At 34.3% G+C, this 17,311-nt stretch overlaps 1 protein-coding gene across 10 annotated transcripts in view; it reads right to left on the reverse strand.

Annotated features, from left to right (window-relative positions):
- UBR3 (ubiquitin protein ligase E3 component n-recognin 3) overlaps positions 1 to 17,311 on the reverse strand; it is a 257,591-nt gene that overhangs the window by 29,509 nt on the left and 210,771 nt on the right. For all 10 annotated transcript variants that reach the window (XM_032293027.1, XM_032293018.1, XM_032293016.1 and 7 more), the window contains one exon: positions 10,441 to 10,544. In XM_032293027.1, coding sequence (XP_032148918.1) covers positions 10,441 to 10,544 — 104 coding nt within the window. The remainder of the gene's footprint in view (positions 1 to 10,440; positions 10,545 to 17,311) is intronic.

Below are 17,311 nucleotides of genomic sequence, written 5' to 3' on the forward strand. Positions count from 1 at the left end.
AAAAAAAAATACAAAACAATAGAATACACTATAAAAAGCAAAATAAAATAATACAATAGAAATAATGTACTAAAAGAAACAATAGCCACTATAGTTTTAGCTTTTCATTGTAGAAAAGTACAAATTTCTGGTTTTAGTTCATTTTTCTGTCTTGATTATCATCATTTAAAAAAATACAGTCAGCTCTTTGTACCTGTAGGTTCCTTATCCATGGCTTCAACCAATCATAGATCAAAAGTATTTGGAAGAAAAGAAAATGGATGGTTGTGTCTGTACTGAATATGTACAGACTTTTTCCTCTTTTCATTATGCCCTACACAATACTGTATAGTATAACAACTATTTATATAACATTTACATTGTATTAGGTATTCTAAGTAATCAAGAGAAGATTTAAAGTATATAAGAAGATATGTGTAGGTTATATGCAAATACTACACCATTTTATGAAACGGACTTCAGCACCTGTGGATTTCGGTATTGGCAGGGGGTCCTGGAACCAGTCTCCCATGGACATCAATAGATGATTGTTTGTTAACTGGCAATTTAAAGTCAAAGCTTAAGCGTTAAGTTCTCACATTCACTTGTTCATTTAACAAATATTTATTTATTGAATGCTTGCCATGTGTAAGACTGACATCTTTTAGGAACCTAAAAAAACAAGGAATCTCTCACATGAGGTTTATATTAGGCCAACAGGCTGCTAACTGCCAACATTAAAACAGAAAACAAAGACCTTTAAATACAATTATCAAATCTTAAAAAGAAGAAAAAAGGATTAGACATCTACTCTAAGTCAATGTGTTTAAAAACAACAACAAAACACTATCAAAATACCTGAGGTTGAACAAAGGAACATCAATACTTACTTGAAATGCCTTAGAAGTAAATTATCTGTAGTTTCTTTTAAAACAAGGTAGAGTATATCTAAAATAACAAAATCCCCAGGGGAAGAGCACACAAGTAAACAGGACATGATCTGAAGAAGGTATTAGACATTTTATTCTGTTCCTATCACCATTAAAATGTTTTGTAAAAATATATACTATTCCACTGCTTCCATAAAGCACTTTGCATATATCACATGCAGACATCAAATCGTCTTAGTCTTACCTTTTATCATTTAGAGTTACTAACTACATGTGCTCTGACTCTCTCCAAAAAGTCTAGTCTACAAGAAAAATCAATTTGTGTTGTGCTTTTCTGTGTGATAAACTCAAGTCTATTTTCTCTTTGATGAGTGAGGAATCCAAACAGTTTAATAAGGCTTCATTTGCCTTAATCAACATAGAACCAAGAAAAGATACCAAGTTCATCTAACAATTAATAGGGTAGTTAATGCCGGTCCTTTGAGTATACTTCAGACAATTGAATTCTGAGTCCAATAAACTGCCAACACTCTTTAAAAAATTATACAGAAGTGATCACAATATGTGTTAAAGATTCAAATGAAAGTAATAGATTTCTTGAATTTTAAAACAAAATAAGCAATTTACCAGAAAATAACACTACTGTATTTTAAACACACCCACTGCATCCCTAAAGCATTTATTGAACATATGATATACAGGTAGGCATTCGGGATACACATAAGATGGTGCTAGTCTTGGAGGAACTGACAGTCTGGAGAGGGAGATATTAAAGAAAATCAGACAAGTCAGACAAGTATCAAAACAGAACCACAGACAAGTTATTATGGAAATGAGAAGAACCAATAGAAAGGCTCCTAGGAAAGGGCAATATAAGGTAAAGTACCATCATGAGTTATTAAGAAAAGAATGGAGAAATGGCAAACATTTAAACATGCTCATAATTCTCCTATCTTAAAAACAAAAAATAACCCCTTTGTAATAGTAATCCCCCCTTATCCTCAGGAGATACACTCCAAGACCCCAGAGGATGTCTGCAATTGCGGATAGTTCTGAACCCTATATCTGCAGTACTATGTAACAAGATGGGTTTGAACTGTGCAGGTCTACTCATACAAGGATTTTCTTCCACTTCTGCCACCCTTGAGACAACAAGACCAACCCTTCCTCTTCTTCTTCTTCCTCAGCCTATTCAACATAAAGATGACAAAGACGAATACTTCTAGGATGAGCCACTGCCACTTAATGAATAGTAAATATATTTTCTCTTTCTTATGATTTTCTTAATGTTTTCTTTTCTGTAGCTTACTTTATTGTGAGAATAAAGTACATAATAAATACAACACAAAAATTATGTGTTAATTGACTGTGCTATTGGTAAGGCTTCTTCTGGTCAACAACAGGCTATTAGTAGTTAAGTTTTTGGGAAGTCAAAAATTACGTGCGGATATTTAACTGCACGGTGGAGGGGGGTAGGAACTGGAGAAGTAAAGGGGGACCACACCCTTAGCTTCTGTGTTGTTCAAGGGTCAACTGTACATACATACCTATGATAAAGTTTAATTTATAAATTAGGCACAATAAGACATTAACAATAATAATAAAATAGAACTATAATAATATAATAAAAATTATGAAAATGTGATCTTTCTCTCAAAATATCTTACTGTACTATGGCCATAACTTTTGCTATTTAAGGTGTGATTGTGAAACTAGTGCAAATTTTTTTTCCTTCTTCATAATTTCACAGATAGAAGACTCATTCTTACCAAAGATCTTAGTTACCTCAGTATACAATTTTTTTCCTTTTCTTATTAAGTTGGGAACTTTCACCTTTTCACTTAAAAGAAAGAACTTTAGTTTCTCTTTGGCATATCCAAATTGCCAGTGTCAACAGAAGAATCACAAGGTTTACAAGTTTGGAAAGGAGAGCTTTATTTCTGAAAAAAGGTTGCATCCCGCAGGCTAATCATCAGCAAGGTGGGAATCACAGCCTCTAGCATAAGCCAAGAGCAAGTCCTTTGAGGGAGGTCAGGAATTTATGCTGAACTGGGTGGCTCAGTGAACATATTCGATAAGCTATAGGAAGAGTCACGAGTATTTATGAGAGGAGAAACAGGCACATACGCAATTTAGCTTCATGCCTCTTCATGGGTTGTGTGTTCAAAAAATGGCGGCAATAGCAAGATCCCACGGTGGAGGTTTTGGCCCTCTGACATTAGCAGGTGAATTAGAAGAAGACATTAAAAACCCTCACTGAACTTCCTTCATGAGTTGGCCAAAACCAGTCCAGAGATGCTGGTCAGTTTTGGGGTAGGGATGTATTGTGATGCTCCAAAGAGGGAGAGGGGGAGTTCGGCTGTAACCCCAGATGACTGGCTAAATGTGATTAAAGAATGAGCCCTTTGTTTCTTGTTTTCTAGAGCTGGTTTCTGCTTATACCTTAGAAAATAACTCAGATTGAAGGTTAATAAGGGTGGGGCACACTGAAGTGTGAATGACCTCCCATTCTCATGGCTGGGAACTCAGTTTTTAAGGGTGCTCTGGGGTTTCCTTGGCCAAGATGGGTTTCTATTCAGTTGGGGAGCTTAAGATTTTATTTTTATTTCTCACCACCATCACTAGTCTTGTGCTTTGGGGCCATTATTAAGTAAAATAAGAGTTGCTTGAACATAAGCACTGTGATACCACAACAGCTGTTCTGATAGTCCAGATGGCTACTAAATGACTAATGGGCGGGTAGCATCTACATTGTGGATATACTAAACAAAGAGATGATTTCACTTCCCAGAGAGAAAGGGACAAGGCAGCACAAGATTTCATTGTAGTACTCAGAATGGCATGCAACTTAAAATGTATAAATTGTTTATTTCTGGAATTTTCCGTTTACTCTTTTGGACCAAAGTTGACCACTGGTAACTAAAACCATAGAAAGGGAAAGGGGGTACGCGGGACATACATCATGTATGACTTCTGTTCTCTTCCTCCATTCTCTCCTGGAATATCTCTCTGTTCAATGTCTCAATTCTCTCGCTTCCTTCTCATTTCTCATCCCACTGTAATCTACTGATTCTACAAATTATATTTGCCTATGGCCAGGAGTCCCTAGGATAATACATAAGTAACTAAATTTTAGAGGTCAAAATCCTTTTGAAAATCTGTTAAAAGCTATGAAACTACTCAGAAAAAAATGCACATATACATACAATATTTTTTCTTCACCATTTTAGGAGATTTGTGGATTTCTTGAAGCCTACTAACAAACTCTAGAACCACATTTTAAAAAGCCTTGGTCTTAGGCTGGCACAGTGGCTCATGCCTGTAATTCCAGAACTTCTGGAGGCCAATGCAGGTGGATTCCTTGAGCCTTGAGATTGAAACCAGCCTGGGCAACAAAGTGAGCACCACCCCCATCTCTACAAAAAATAAAATTAGTCAAATATGGTGGTGTGCACCTGTGGTCTCAACTACACAGGCGTCTGAGGCAGAAGGACTGCTTGAGGCCAGAAGATCAAGGCTGCAATGAGTTATGACTGTGCTACTGTACTCCAGACTGGGTAACAGGACAAGACCCTATCCCCTCAAAATTAAAAAAAATAAAGCCTTGGTCTGAAGAAGCTATCAAAGATTGTTGGGGTTATATCAATAGGGTACAAGCCAACCTAAAGTGTTTAAATAGTTATTATTTTACTATGGGATTCAAAGACACTAAATATATTAAAATCCAAGAATTCATAATACTAAAAAAAAAAAGCAATCATCTTTGGAGAATGCTAAAAAAAAGGTCATTTTTCTGAACTGGTAAATAAAATCAAGCATTTAACCTGCCTTTCCTATATCAACTTTACCAATGTGTAAACAAAAAGGAAAAACAAATAGGAAAAAATTTTAGTTTTAAGAATTCCACTTAACAAATGAAATAAGGAATAAATCTAGAGAATAATCAATAGCTTCTACTGTCACATAAAGAGAAACAACTGGAAATTATATCTGCTGATAAAAGTATTTAACATTATTCATGAAGTATTTTTGCAAAAAGAAAAAAGAAACTAATTCCATCTAAATGTAACTACCAGTTTGTAAGACACACAGGGACAGAGGAACATGTTATTTAAATGATATTGTTGGAGTACAACTAGCAAAACAGAGACTATAGGAAGTTCTAAAGGAAAAAAGACCCATGTTCTTCAACAAATAAAATGCAAGGAGGTAGGAGGAAGGAAGCAACCCACAGACTTAAAAGAAATGTCCAATGTATGGATCTTTTTTGGATCCTAAGTCAAATAAACCAACTATAAAAAAAATCATTTACAGGCCTGGCACAGTGGCTCACCCCTGTAATCTCAAAACTTTGGGAGGACGAGGCAAGTGGATCATGAGGTCAGGCGTTCAAGACCAGCCTGGCCAACATGGTGAAATCCAGTCTCTACTAAAAACACAAAAATTAGCCAGGTGTGGTGGCGGGCACCTGTAATCTGAGCTACTCGGGAGGCTGAGGCAGGAGAATCGCTGGAACCCAGGAAGCGAAGGTTGCAGTGAGCCAAGATATCGCAACACTGCACTCCAGCTTGGGCAACAGAGCAAGATTCTGTCTCAAAAAAAAAAAAAAATCATTTACAAGAAGCAACTATGAACACTGATGGACTGATGGGATATTTACAGATATTTAGGCATAATTATTCATTTTTAACTGTGTTCACATTATGTTTATGTTCATTGAAAGAATCCTTATCATTTAGAGATACATACTGAAGACTTTATAGTAAAATGATATGCAATCTGGAATTTGCTTCAAAATAACCACAGGTGGGAGGGAGGAAGGGATAAGTGAGGATATAAATAATACAAGACTGGCCATGAGTTGATTGGGGTGGGGGAGGGTGCAGGGGGTGGTTCATTAAACTCTGCTGTTTACTGTAATGTATGCTTGTAAATAAATAGTTTATTTAATTAATTAATTTATTTATTTTAAAGCCCTTGGTTTAAAACAAAGCAAAACTTTGAGATTTTTTTTTTCTTAAAGTCAATGGAAAATAATAAGCAGCATTAAAGCTCTCTTTTGTGGGCCCTGCTTACGGAAATCTTGGAAGCAGAGATATTCTATAATCACTGGTCCCAGATGCTCTATAGAATCTTGGAGTCTGTATCCTACAAAGCATGGTTAAGAACGTATTTGTGAAGCTCCTCAAAAACAGTAACACGATCCAAACCTGGGTAACTGACCCTCCCTGATATGGTTTGGTTGTCTCCTCACCCAAATCTCATCTTGTAGTTTCCATAATTCCCTCATGTTGTGGGAGGGACCCAGCGGAGATAAATGAATCATGGGGGCAGCTCCCCCACACTGCTCTTGTGGTAGTGAATAAGTCATGAGATCTGATGGTTTTATGAGGGGAAGCCCTTTTCACTTGGCTATCATTCTCTTGTCTGCCACCATGTGAGGCATGCCTTTTGCTTTCTGCCATGATTGTGAGACCTCCCAGTCACATGGAACTGTGAGTCCACTAATTCTTTCTTTTGTAAATTGCCCAGTCTCAGGTATGTCTTTATCAGCAGCATGAAAATAAACTAACACACTTCCTAAAAAGGATGATGATTTTATGTCTTAAATCCTGGAGGTTCAAAAAGAAGAAACTATTTTAGCCTGAGAGATAATAATTGTAAATTTTCTGTGAATCTTCTAAGAGGGCTTCTTAAAAAAGAATGTGAAATTCCTTTCTTAACTCTCATCCTGCTGCCTTAAACTAGACTGTGATGACTGGAACTCTGGCAGCTACCACGGCACAGGGAGATGAGAGCCATGCCATAAAGAATCTGGTGCTGTGAAGTAGGAGCATCTGGCCTGCCTACTTTCACACTTCTTTCTACATGGGAAAAAAAAAAAAAAAACAAGCAGTATCTCATTTAAGCTACTGTGTTATTTTGGTTTCTTTTCTATTACATATAGCCAAATCTGATCCTAAGTTATAAATCTTTCCTCTTGTACATAAAGAACTAAATACAAATACCTGAAAACAGTGATGTATCAGAAGTTACTTCTGAGTTTATTCTTTAGAGGCGAGGGTTGTGATGGGTATTATGAAAGATAAGATCCAAGAACATAAGAGATCAAGGGAAAAAACTTGTTTTTAATATATTTAATTTGAGATTCTGATGAGGTAAGTGGCATAGAAAGGTCTTTTAACCTGGTAACAATGCTAAGCATTAAAAAATTTAAGAGGTATGTAGGTTGGTTTCTGCACCCACATATTTTTCAGATAAAACTATAGGAAGCATTTAACCTTCTAGTAAGTCTAAACAGTACAATTTTCCTTCTTCTTCTTTTCTCTTCTAATAACAACCAATAACTTAAACAGTTATACAAATACACATTTTTATAATAAAAACAGCTTATAATAAAAACACTGTCACAAAAAGGACCACCAACTATTAACTCTTACATCAAAAGGGAGTGGAGAAGAAAAATTCATATTAACAACTCTATCTCCCCTAGTCAACCCTCTACCTCCCCTCAAAAAAAACCTGTCTGTGGAAAATTAACATAATTAAGCTCTGAACTCCCTAGCAATTAAAGGCCTCTATCCAGTTCTCAAAGTGTGAAAGACTAAAAAAAAATAATAAGGAATGGCATTTTTTTTGTCTGACCCTAAATTCTAAGAGGAATTCATCACCACAATGACAGCTAGCAAAATATTATATAATGTGTGTGACAGCAGTATAATCCAATCTCAAGATAATCCTATCTTAAATTATTGTAAAATTTTAAGAAATCATATAATGCACAAGTTTTAAAAGCAATTCTAACTACAGGTAAATGTAGTGACTGCTAAATACCTAGTTATTTGGTTTCCCAAGGGCAAAGTCCATGTTTTAGTCATCTTTATGTCTCCAGCACTTGGCAAAGAAGCATAGCAACCTGGCACACAGTAGGTACTTATTAAGTATTTCTTGAACTGAATTAGGCAATGAATTTATGAAATTTGCTTAATAAATTTGCTCACCAAGAAACTCTTCTTTAATGATATTACTTTAAGGCATGATTATTTACAATATTATACATTTTTACATTGGTGATATCTTAAATTTATTCTATTTATTTAGCCATTATTAAGCACATCAGTTTTCTTTACTCACTTTAGAATATAGTTTCTTGACTCTGCTTCTACTGAATTAAATTTACTAGGTTTGGTTAATTCGTGTATTGTATCCTCTTTCAACATGAACTTTGCCTTCTGCTGAAAGCCAGTGCCAACAGTGACTTCTGACAAGAAGGATGACGCACCACCTAGAGCTTTCAGACACTGACACAACAGGTCCTTTACTCTTAACTAAAATATTTTTCTCTTTAGATTAAATATTGATTATAGAAACAAAATTCCTTCTCAATGCCAAGTTTCCTTCTCTTTTAGCTTTTCAGGTTTATGTAATAACTAAGCTTATAAGTAAAAGGTATATTTAAATAACATATTTAAGTATTTTGAAGACATAATAAAACAAAGTAATTTTAAAAACATTTCAAAATGTAATGCTACTAATATGATTAGAAGAGTACAATCAGGAGTAAACCAGCATGATCCAAGGCAACTGTTTCCCTGGACTAAGAAAAACTAACCAAAGTGACACAAAAGGCCTAAAGAATTTGAAACTAATTTTACAAAGAGATTAATTTTCATGAGACTGTTTAACAGGTTTAGTTTTTAAGCTCCATAAACACAAATGATTAAATTAGTGGACACAGCCTAACCCCCAAAAATGTAACATTCAAAAATATCTAAAGTTTTGCAGTTAAATATGTAATTACCTTGAGAAGTTAAACAGAATTACCATATGATCCAGCAATTCCACTTCTAGCTATACATCCCCCAAAAAAGAAAAAAACGTGTTTAAAAAAATTTTTTTTTTTTTTTTTGAGACTAAGTCTCACTCTGTCACCCAGGCTGGAGTGCAGTAGTGCGATCTCAGCTCACTGCAACCTCCACCACCCGGGTTCAAAAGGTTCTCAAGCCTTTGCCTCCCAAGTAGCTGGAATTACAGGTGTGTGCCACCAACCCAGGCTAATTTTTGTATTTTTAGCAGAGACAGGCTGGTTGTGAGCTCTTGGCCTCAAGTGATCCACCATGCCTGGCCTCAAACAAAAACTTCTATATGAATGTTCATGGCAGCACTATTCACAATAGCCAAAAGGTGGTAATAACCCAAATGCCCATCAACTGATGAATGAACAAAATGTTGTACATTCATACAATGGAATATTACTAAGCCATCAATGAAGTACTAATACTTGCTATAACATGGATAAACCTTGAAAACATGCAAAGTGAAAGAAGCTAGACACAAAATACAATATAATGCATAATTTCATTAATATGAAATATCCAGTATAGGTAAATCCATGAAGACAGAAATCAGATTAGTGGTTTCCAGGAGTTCTTCAAAATATTTAAATATGTTATTTAAAGAAGAAGGAGAAAATAAGAAAGTGAGTGCTTATAGGCATACAGTTTCCTTTGTGGCTGAAGAAAATGTTCTGGAACAATACTAAATGACACTTCAGCTGTACATTTTTAAATTCCTTTAATAGTAAGTTTTATGTGAATTTCATGATTAAAAAATATTATTAGTTCAAAACTCAGTGCTATTATAATTATGCTTGTTTATTAATGATATTGTTTTACTTTTTACAGAATGTCATAATTTGCATGAAATATCATAATTTGCCTATATATATATGTTTAAATGATTATTTCATACCCTTAGGTAAAAGGATTTATCAAAGATCAAGCTAGAGTTTATACAAACAATGTCTTCCTCAGGAATAAGGCTTTTATACACCCACAGATGTTCATTCTACTGTAACTTTTAATAGTTAAACAAAATAAAACTAGTTTTCTAATACAGAAGATGTTAACTATATGACAGAATATTTTAAATGCTGTCTTCAAGTGAAAACTACAAAGTCCAAGGAGCAATAATTAAAACGTTGCTAATATAATACTAATGTTGTTAATAGTGTTATATTAATGCTAACTTAAAATGAGACTATATTTTCAATAACTCTACAATTACTACTATACCAAAATATGTATGCATACAGATAGGGTAAAGGCACCAAGGCTGACAGTTTGCTCTATTTTTCAAATTTTTATTTGTATCATCACTTCAATTTTTTAAACCATTTTCAGAGTGTTTTCCCCATATCTTTACCTCTTAGTGACTAAAACACTGAAAAGAACAAACCCACAAGAATTTTAAAAAACACTTTTTCACTGTCATATTTTTAGCTATGATTACTATTTACTAATAAAAGAAAAAACATTGTCTGTTATTAGCACAAAAAATATCCATCAGACTTATTGCTATATTTACTTCTCTTTCTCTTTTTGAGACAGCATCTCACTATTGCTCAGGCTGGTCTCAAGCTCCTGGGCTCAAGCAATCCGCCTGCCTAAGCCTCCCAAAGTGCTGGGATTACAAGCGTGAGCCACCACACTCAGCCTATTTGTCTCTATAATTTCTACAAAATTCAAAACATATAGTATATAATCAAAGAATCTGAATTAAAAAGACATACCTTTGCGTAAGGGTTGTGGCATCATTAAGATCTGGATGAGCAAAAGGGATGTTACATCATGATAAAGAATTGGAACCTCAGGCTGTTGTTCTTCATTTCCCAGCCTAAAAGGAAAATGTAGTCACTTTAGACAGTATTGTATATCTTCTATTTCTAATGTATTTTATATGTCACATATATATCTATGGAACAGAAATAAAAACTTTAATAAACAACCAAAAAATTTCAAAAAAAAAGAAAAACCTGGATGTCATATTTTGCCAAAAAATTACATTTTATTAGACTCATATTCTCCTGACTCTAACATGAAAAAAAATACATAGAAAATATGTTGTTATCAAAGTAAACAATTAGGATACATTAACTTGATTATGAGTCTGATCTCTTAGATTACAGAAATTAAATAAAGCATTAAATACATTAAATACTACAAATGGAGTGGCTTATAGGATACTTATCACAAACTTAGCACTAACAAATAAGTAAGTTTCACATTATTATAAAAAGATAGGAACAGTTTCCAAATCAATTCATGTCGAAAAGGTATGGTTAATTTCTCTTATTAAAATGTTGTTTCAGCTGGGCACAGTGGCTCATGCCTGTAATCCTAGTACTTTGTGAGGCTGAGGTAAGCAGATCGCCTGAAAAGTTTGAGACCAGACTCACAACATGGTGAAAATCTGCCTCTACAAAAAATACAAAAATTTGGCAGGGCTTGGTGGTGTGTGCCTACTTGGAGAGCTGAGAGGGGAGCATTGCTTGAACCCAGGAGGTTGAGGCTGCAGTGGGCTGTGATTGTGCTGCTACATTCCAGCCTGGGCAAAAAAGTGAGACCCTGTCTCAAAATTAATAATAAAATAAAATATTTCAACTTTATAACTAATGCAATTCAAATAAAATCTTTAACATTTGAAAAGTTTCAAAAAGAAAATAACCAAAGCCGAACTTAAAATACACTATAATAGGGACAGATGTGGTGTCTCATGCCTGTAATCCCAACAGGCATGGGAGGCTGAGGTGGGAGAGTCACTTGAGACAAGGAGTTCGAGACCCACCTGGGCAACAGAGTGAGATCCCATCTCTACAAAAAATAAATTCTAAAAAGTACACGATAAAGGACACAGTACTAAACCTTAGGGATGTGCAGTGCTATGAAAAATATAGACTATATTATAAAACAGAGCTTATTCTAAACAATTTTTAAGTGCCTTTAGAAGGTTCATTTTTTGACTACAGGTTTAATTTTTAATGACAGAGAACAAAAGTAAATCCTAAGCTCCAGAACTGGCTAAATTCTGAACCTACACTTTAGACTTGGGATTAGCAAAACTGTTCAACTCTTTTACTAGGGTCAATCATTCAGCAAATACTTACTGATTACTTACTACAGGTCAGGCACTAAACACATTGGTGAGTAAATCAAACCCTGCTGCTGAGAAACTTTTAGCTGACAGAGGAAGACAGCTCTTTGAATTTCTCCAATTTCTACAAACATTCCTTAGTATACTCGTTTTCCTCTTGAAGGGTAACCCTTCATTAATGCTATGAATCCTCATATTGTCTTTCAAGTTTTTCTAGCTTCTCTGCAAGGCTCAGGTTTAAAAAAAAAAAAAAGTGTGGGGGTCACACCATTTCAGTTATTCAAATTCCCCACAGAAATAGTTTCACATGATCAATAGTGATCTCCTAATTACAAAATTTAGTCACTATTTTAAATCCTTATCTTACTGACCTTGACTTGACTTTAGGTATAGTTGAACATTCTGCCTGGAAAATTGTCTTGCCTTTTGTGAAACACTGTCCCAAGTTCCCTTCTATCTCTCTGATTACTCCACTTTAGTCTTCTTCACAGGTTTATCTTCCTCGACTAACCAAAAATACTATCATTCCTCAAGATTCCAATTCTCAGTTTCTTTTCTCATAAGGACTCTTTTTGAAAGACTTTCTAATTCATGATTTCAACTGCCAGCTATACACTGATGACTCCCAAATCTGTATGCCATGACTCTCTCGAACTCTTTATCTGAATATCCATTATTTCCACTTGTATATACAACAGTCAGGCAGCTTAACAGGTCTGAAAGTGAACTCATCATCTTTCTATACACACACTCCCACACCAGTCACAACAATTCTATTAGGCTGGTGCCAAAGTAATTGCTGTTTCTGGCATGAAAAGCAATGGACCAAGCTAATATTTTCCCCTCTATAATCTAAGTCTTGATGTAGCTTATTTCTTATATCCTCCTGCATTTACACCATGGCTGAAACATAATGCCTAAAATGTAATAGTTCCCCAATAAAAGCATAATGAATAAATAAGCTAAGAATTTGAGGACATCCCAAGGCCATCTTCTCTTATGGACCCCATATTTAATTGGCACTAAGTTCTAATGACTTTAACTCCACTTCCTCTTTGCGACCCCTGTGGCCACTGCCTGTAACTATTCAATCTTCTCCAATTTTATGTTCCTCTAATTAATCCTCTATGTCGTTGGTGCCTGGAAGAAGCTTCCACAGGAATGATATCTTGCTTATCATTATATCCCAATGTCTGGATTAAAACAGTTAATAAAACTAACTGGATAAACAAATGAAATATTCATGGAAAAATGGATGGATGAAAATGAACAGGTGGTATATAATTTCAGATTATCAAATTGCCACATTAAATTTAGCATGTGTTTAAAAGATTCTCACTTAAAATTAAAAGAAAGTTTATGGATCCTTTTAAGCTAGCCCAATTTCACTCTTATGCAAAGATGCATTTTACTGCACAAAAAAAAAAAAAGGTTTGAGAACTTGTTGCATCATAACCGAAAGACCAACAAACTGCAGACCTTCTAGGTATAGAAAAGAAAAGCTTTCCCAAATAAATATTGTTTAATAAAATAGGGGTAGTATATGCAACTGAAAAGCTGAAAGTGCTTAACAAAATTCTAGACTCTCATTTTACATTATATGCTAACAATTTCTTTCTACAATAGAAGCAATCTTTCTCAAAACTGGAGGTGGATTCCTTTATGCTATTATTATTTATTTGCTTATTATTGTATGTGACCTTCCAAAATTACTTAAAATCAGTCCAAATTGTTGTATGCAAGAATTATATACTACTAAGAATGCATAATTAGCAAATGCTTCAAAACTGAAACTATTATATACATACAATAAAACAAAAAATTAATTAAAAAGATGATAAATATTTCTAGTTGAGGGAACAGCATATTATAAAGCTAACTACTTTCCCAGATTAATTTATGAGTTTAAAATAATTACAATCAAAATTACAAGTGAGGCTGGGCATGGTGGCTCATGCCTGTAAGTCCAGCACTTAGGGAGGCCAGGGTGGGTAGATCAAACTCCTGAGGTCAGGAGTTTGAGACCAGCCTGCCCAATATGGTGAAACTCCATCTCTACTAAAAATACAAAAATTAGCCAGACGTGGTGGCGTATAACTGTAGTCCCTACTTGGGAGGCTGAGACAGGAGAATTGCTTGAACCCAGGAGGTAGAAGTTGCAGTGAGCCGAAATCATGCTACTGCACTCCAGCCTGGGCAACAGAGCAAGACTCCATCACAAACAAACAAACAAACAAAAATTACCAGTGAGGGGAAGGGTTTAGAAAGGTTCTAAAAAATTCTGGAGAAAAAGTGAGAACAGCAAAGAAAAACTGGGAGGCAGAGTTTGGGGAAGAGTAATGAGAGGAACCTAACTCAACCACATAATTAGACATAATAAATCACCTCAACAATAAACCAGCATTGTATTGTCAGAGAAATAGGCTTCTAGCTCAAAAGAACAAAGAAGAAAGCTCCTAATCAGGCCTATAATGTAGAAACAGTATTTTAGTAACTAGGATATAAAATCACTATAAAAAAAAAACTAGTTAGTTATTTGCACACAGATTTTAGATCTTCACCTAACACTACAGGTGAGAAGAAAGTCCAAGTATATTATATAGTTTTAAAAATCATCCCATAAGAAAACTCTAAAGTGAAAATAAAGGTAAATATTACAAATCCTAAGACTGGATTATATATTGTAATACTAGTTATAAAAGTAAACATTAGATCTTAGAAGAGATGGGCATTCCTAGTATGAAAGTAATAGGAAAAAATAAGAAATATAACATCTGACTGATCTGGCTATGTGAAAAATTAAAACTTCAATGTATGAAGAAAACGAATTACAAAAAGTGAAGGCAAACGTATTTTGAAAAAAATTTCAACAACTATGACAAAATAAGATTTAACATGTTATACCATGAAGAATAATTCATATAATTTAAAAAAATAAGATACCAACAGAAATGGACAGAGGTCCTGAATATATCATTCACAAAGAGTGTATACAAATAGCTAATAAATACAAAAATACTTAACTTTGCTAGAACTCAAATAAATTCCCATTAAAGATCTCATTTTTCAGCAATCATATTAGCCAAAAAATGTTTAAGTGATAATACTTTTTTTGGTAAATTTTTTTCCCCAATAACAATCAGAAAAAAACCTGGCAGTAATTGGGTGATAAGATTAAAACAGCCATTCCAAGGATAGAGAGAGAAATGGCTCTTTCCTGGCACATCACTGGCCTATAACTGGAATGAATGAATGGACTGATATACCCCTCTACAGAAAAGAGAATCAAAGATTTCAACTATAGGGTTTAATATGATCACTGTGATAACTATCTTTTAAAAATGCTTAATATATTAAAACACCTAATTGTTTTCACTTAAGATCAGGAACTAGGCAAAGACGTCCCCACTCCCTACTTCTTTTCAACATCATACTGGAAGTATTAGCTAATGCAGCAAGATAAGAAAAGGAAATAAAAGTTTACAGATTGGGAGAAAAGAATAAAACTGGCTTTGTTTACAGATTACTTGGTCATCTACGCAGAAAATCTGAACGAACTAACCAAAAAAACTCCTGAAATTGGTGAGTGATTATAACAATGCTGCAAGTTACAAGGTTAATATATAGAAGTCAATCACTTTCATATATAATGGCAAGGAACAAGTAGAATTTGAAAATAAACACACAGTATCATTTAAATTGGCACCCCCCCAAAATAAAACACTTAGGTATAAGTAAAATATATGAAATGTCTATTTATGAAAAATGACAAAACTGTAATAAATGGAATCAAATGACTACATAAATGGAGAGAGATGTTCCATGTTCATCAGTAGGAAGACTCAATATTGTCAAGATGTCAGTTCTTTGCTACTTGATCTATAGATTCAACACAATCTCAATCAAAATTCCAGCAAGCTATTTTGTAGATATCGACAAAATGATTTCAAAATTTACATGGAGAGGCAAAATACTTGGAATAGCTAACCCAATACTGAAGAACAACAAAATTAGATTACTGATACTACCTGACTTCAAGACTTACCATAAAGCTACAATAATCAAGACAGTACGGTACAAAAAAACACACAAATAAGATCAATGGAACAGAATGGCGAGCCCAGAAACAGATTCACATCATTACAGTCAACAGACTTCAACAAAGGAGTAAAGGCAATACAATGGAGAAAACAGTCTTTTCAACAAATGGTGCTAGAACTGGACACTCACATGCAAAAAAAAGAAAAAATGAATTTAGACAAAGACCTTATGCCCTTCATAAAATTAACTCAAAATGGATTACAGACCTAAATGTAAAACACAAAACAATAAAACTCTTAGAAGATAAAATAAGAGAAAACCTAGATAACCTTGAGTATGGCAATAACTTTTTAGATATAACACCAAAGGGATAATTCATGAAAGAAATAACTGATAAGCTGACCTTCATTAAAATTAAAAACTTCTGTTTGGCAAAAGGTAATGTCAAGATAATGAGAAGACAAACCACAGTCCTAGAAAAATATTTGCAAAGGGCACATCTGATAAAGGACTGGTATGTAAAATATGCATATAAATACAAAGAACTATTAAAACTAATAGAAAAAAAACAATTAAAAATGGTACCACAGCATTAACGGATACCTCACCAAAGATGATATACAGATGCTTAATAAGCATATGAAAAGATGCTCCAGACCATATGTCATCAGAGAAATGCAAATTAAAACAATGAGATACCACTACATTCCTATTAGAATGGCCAAAATCCAGAACACTGATATTACCAAATGCTGACAAAGATGTGGAGCAACAAAAACTCTCATTCATTGCTGGTGAGAATGCAAAATGATACTGATACTTTGGAAAACAGTTTGGTGGTTTCTCACAAAACTAAATATGCTATTACTACATGATCCAGTAATCATGCTTAGTATTTACCAAAAAAAACTGAAAACTTATGTATGCAAAAACCTGCACACAGATGCTTAGAACAGCTTTAGTCATAATTGCCAAAACTTCAAAACAACCAAAATGTCCTTTAGTAGGTGAATGAATAAATGAATTATGGTACAGACAATGGATTTTTATTTTTATTATACAGAAATGAGCTATCAAGCCATGAAAAGACATTGTGGAAATTTAAATACATATTAGCAAATGAAAGAATCCAATTTGAAAAGCTACATATTGTATGATTCCCACTATAGGACATTTCATAAAATTATGGAAAGAGCAAAAAGATCAGGGGTTACAAGGGGGAGGGACAAATAGGTATAGCACAGAGGTTTTTTTTAGGACAGTGAAGCTACTCTGTATGACACTATAATGGTGGCCACATGTCACTGTACATTTCCCTAAACCTACAGAATGTTCAACAGCAAGAGTGAACCCTACTGTAACTTACAGACTTTGGGTGATTATGGTATGTCAATGTAGGTTCATCAGTTGTAACAAATGTACCACTCCGAGGGTGGATATTGATAATCAGGAAGGCTATGTACCTGTTA

The sequence above is a fragment of the Sapajus apella genome, unplaced genomic scaffold, assembly GCF_009761245.1.
Source record: "Sapajus apella isolate SASKATOON/1434 unplaced genomic scaffold, GSC_monkey_1.0 scaffold28, whole genome shotgun sequence".
NCBI classification, from domain to species: domain Eukaryota; kingdom Metazoa; phylum Chordata; class Mammalia; order Primates; family Cebidae; genus Sapajus; species Sapajus apella.